The sequence below is a fragment of the Daktulosphaira vitifoliae genome, unplaced genomic scaffold (assembly GCF_025091365.1).
Source record: "Daktulosphaira vitifoliae isolate Bord-2020 unplaced genomic scaffold, ASM2509136v1 Scaffold_1, whole genome shotgun sequence".
NCBI lineage: Eukaryota > Metazoa > Arthropoda > Insecta > Hemiptera > Phylloxeridae > Daktulosphaira > Daktulosphaira vitifoliae.
In genome coordinates, this window is record NW_026099572.1 from 53,298,545 (window position 1) to 53,302,312 (window position 3,768).

Consider the following 3,768-nt stretch of genomic DNA (forward strand, 5'->3'; position numbering starts at 1 on the left):
TAATAACTAATCGTTTGGACGCGCTCGGTCGAGATTACATAGCAATCGATGATCGTGTTTTTATATTGGAAAAACGTATTGAAACAGTATAACGAACGTGCCATTAAAATGTCAACGGGTGTTATTTAAACAAAATAGCTGACAAACGAAATTAGACTAATAATGTTTTTTTTTTTTAATGATTTTCAAGATAGTAATATAAATATTACAAATTATATCGTACTTTGATAAATTGAATAATTAATTATTTTTATATGTGAAACTAAAAAAAAAAAAAAACTCATTTAATATGTAAAAAAATTTACTACACTAATAAATTTTTCAAAAATTTAAGAGAGTCGTAGTATTTTCACGCGTTGAATGAAATCTACAAAAAAAAAATCAGACCATGTGTGACTTTAACTAGCTTTAGTGTCCACACAAAATTAATTTGCTCAGTTTAATCATTCCACTGATTGCGACTTACGCTGTTGTTTGGTTATACGTTTAGTATCAGTGTGTATTTGATCAAAAATGGACAGTGAAAATAAAACGTATAAGGCGTATGAAAATCGTCTCAATGAAAATTCAGGTAAGAAATTAAAACTGTATGTTACAGTGCGATACTATCTACGTGCAATTACTTTTCAATTAATTTTTTGTTCAGGATATGATGTTTGTGGAATTTACTGTTCGACGTCTTATGACCAGCAGCCTAGAATTAAACTCTCTAAACACAAAGAGTTTGCCGATTATAACATTCGTTTAAAGACTTTTGAAAACTGTCCAAAAAAATTGGAATCAAAAATATCAACACTTTGTGATGCTGGATTTTTATACATAGGTATGGGACTATATATTATTAAATGTATTTTTATGATTCGTACATTTATTCAAATACTTTATTTATAAGTGTATATAATTTTTAGGTAATGGACAAAATGATCAAATGTTATGTTATTGTTGCAGTCAAGGTTTGAAAGATTGGGATGAGGAAGACGATCCATGGGTAGAACATGTACGTTGGTCTCCTAGCTGTACACATATATTGTTATGTAAGGGTCAGTTATCTTTCCAAAATAATAAAATAACTAAATAAGACTACTATTATTTGTTATTTTGATTTTCATATAAATAATAAATCAATGTTAATCTTATATATTATTGTAGTTTGAAAAAAATTAATGAACATTTTTAATATTGTATCTTGTGTGTTATATGAAATTTAATAGCAATTTTCGATTTAGTAAAAAATGTATTATACTACTACATTCATAATTTTCATAATCTAAGAGGGTTATTGTATTTACAAGCGTTCGTATCTACCAAAAAAAAAAAATCAGACACGTGTGACTTTATCAGCTTTATTGTGTTCCGAATTATGTATATATACATTTTTTTCCAACTTAAAAGAAAATCAACAAAAATATTGCTTAAGTTGCGTTTTTTTTTTTTTTACACCTAAATCATTATATCCAGTAAATATTCTATACATTTTTTAACGCTGAATTACGTTATACATTGCAACATTTTTGATCCCCACTAGTAAGTTATTGAATNTTTACATTGCAACATTGTTTGCAACATTATTGATCCCCATTAGTAAGTTATTGAATTCATAGGGACTTTTATCCCAAACAATTAACTTCATTGTGTTTAAAAATATAAATTTTTACTATATAACTGTAGAAATAACCCATTATCTGTTCATTCACTTTTTGGTGTTTTTACGGTGCTATTCATCATATACTACTACTGTTTTTCACGGCCATTCTTGTGTATTTTCAACAGTCATTTAATTGTAAGTATAATTTTTTTAAATTGTCATAATGTCTTAACCCTTCAATGCATTTATTTATTTTTAAAAATCGATAATACTGATAAATTTCACAAAGTTTTTTCATAAATAAAATTTGTTTACTATAATTCGAAATATTTATATTAAGTATATTATCAATATATTTATAAAATTATAATATTTTAAGTAATACAAATACGAATTTTTAGGTCATTAAATATATTCAAAAACCCGATCCAGTGTCTTTTTAAAGTATATTTCTGTTTTCGTGTATTGAACCAAAGTAAGTTATTATCTAACCACCACTATTCAGTTATAAATGTACTTATAAGTTTACAATAATTTTAATCATTCAAAATGAAATTACCAAAGAGTTAATTTTACACTTTCCACCTCACTGTATGTGTAAATATTGTGATTAACAAATACTTACATGGTTAGTGTAAATTAAGTGTTGTATATATAGTTTTGTAAATATATTTGAATATTATAAATTATTATGTTGAAAAATGTTAAATAAATATGTAAATATGTTGTATTAATGGTATGTGTGTGCACTCGTTTTAACTAACTTAAAAAAAAAATGTATTTATTTCCTTATTAAATAATCTAATGGCAACAATGTAGTAACTATCAGGCGTTTGTCACATTTTTAGCGGGTGAATGTGTTAGTATTTATTATGTTGTAAAGGTTAAAGATTATCGTCTTGTGTAAAACATATATGTGTGTGTGTGTGATACGCTCCGCCACACACTCAATGATTTCTACAATATATGATGACGAATAGTTTGTAAACAACTGTATTATTAAAGAAAAAAAAAACAACTCAGTTTATAAATGGTTAGAGGAGTACACATAGCTGTAGGAGTGCATCGACTGTATTGTAGCCTAGTAATTTATCTTAAACAAAAAACAAATAGAGAGAGGAGAGGGGTAGTATGCTATGAGAGCATACCGATATGTATATCAGATTAATGGTCTCGTGGCAAGCGGATGGAGGTGACGAAAAAAAAAAAAAATTTCAAAGCACTAACAGCATCAGTTTTTGAGTTACGTGCAATTTTCGGGGAATCTGTATTACGCGGTATCCTCCTCCGTGTGATGCTGTGGCTGATGGTAGTAATTATTGTTAGAAATGTACATATCAGTGTCGAGTTATACACCATTAATACGACATTCACCATATATATATATATATAGTTTACTCACGAATAATTTTGGTGTGTAGAAAATGGAACAATTAAAACAAAAAATGAATAATCAAGCCAAAGGCATGGAATACATTAAAATGTCTGACCTGGTAGAGAATCATGTCTATCGAATGGTTTCAATGAAAAATTTGACAACGAAAAATGGTGTTGTGGTGGTGGCACGAATACCCGACAACCGACAAGTTTTTGTCCCCAGAATACAGTTGACGGACGATGAAATTAAAACGTACAACGACGGCGACACCAAAATATCACTGTGTTACAGAGGAAAAACAGAAAATGCTTATNGTTACAAAGGAAAAACAGAAAATGCTTATTCATTTGACTTTCAATAAAATTTTTTTTAATGTATTAACTTTACTTTTCTTTTACAATCAACAAAATCTGTTTATATTTTTTTTCTTATGATTCGTGTACAACAAATTAAATGGAATTAAAATTATATAGTTCGTTCACAATCTATTTGTGTTTACATTATTACTCCGATAGTATAGAACCTAATATTAGTATATGACAAATGTAAATTATACTTTAGATTAATATTATAAAATTAATAGTTTTTCAAATTGGTGGAAAATGTAAAAACAAAAATCACAATAGCAATACTTAAGAGTAGATTTCAAGAAAAACAAAAACTTATGTATTGAAGTTAAATTTCTACACACCATTGATAATATAATCCGTTAACAGTCCAGTAATGTTTACTCCAATAGTAAAAGTACATTGAACTGAATAGTTGATTATAGAGGTGGCCATACACACGTTTAACTAATGTATTA

At 27.3% G+C, this 3,768-nt stretch overlaps 1 protein-coding gene across 1 annotated transcript; it reads left to right on the forward strand.

The window, feature by feature from the left end:
- The first annotated feature begins 305 nt into the window (after nucleotides 1-305).
- On the forward strand, nucleotides 306-3,223 carry LOC126905004 (inhibitor of apoptosis protein-like). Its single transcript, XM_050684408.1, has 5 exons — nucleotides 306-571; nucleotides 647-823; nucleotides 909-1,034; nucleotides 1,987-2,060; nucleotides 3,007-3,223. The coding sequence occupies exons 1-4, from the start codon at nucleotides 514-516 to the stop codon at nucleotides 1,992-1,994; spliced, it is 369 nt and encodes a 122-aa protein (XP_050540365.1). The 5' UTR covers nucleotides 306-513; the 3' UTR covers nucleotides 1,995-2,060; nucleotides 3,007-3,223.
- Nucleotides 3,224-3,768: the final 545 nt, after the last annotated feature.

What these genes read in the sequence shown, in the direction of transcription:
- LOC126905004 (XM_050684408.1), top strand. Translation starts at nt 514, where the DNA reads ATGGACAGTGAAAATAAAACGTATAAGGCGTATGAAAATCGTCTCAAT. An exon ending in TCGTCTCAATGAAAATTCAG is followed by an intron (nt 572 to 646) that starts GTAAGAAATTAA and finishes TTTTTTGTTCAG; the next exon opens with GATATGATGTTTGTGGAATT. An exon ending in TGCTGGATTTTTATACATAG is followed by an intron (nt 824 to 908) that starts GTATGGGACTAT and finishes TATAATTTTTAG; the next exon opens with GTAATGGACAAAATGATCAA.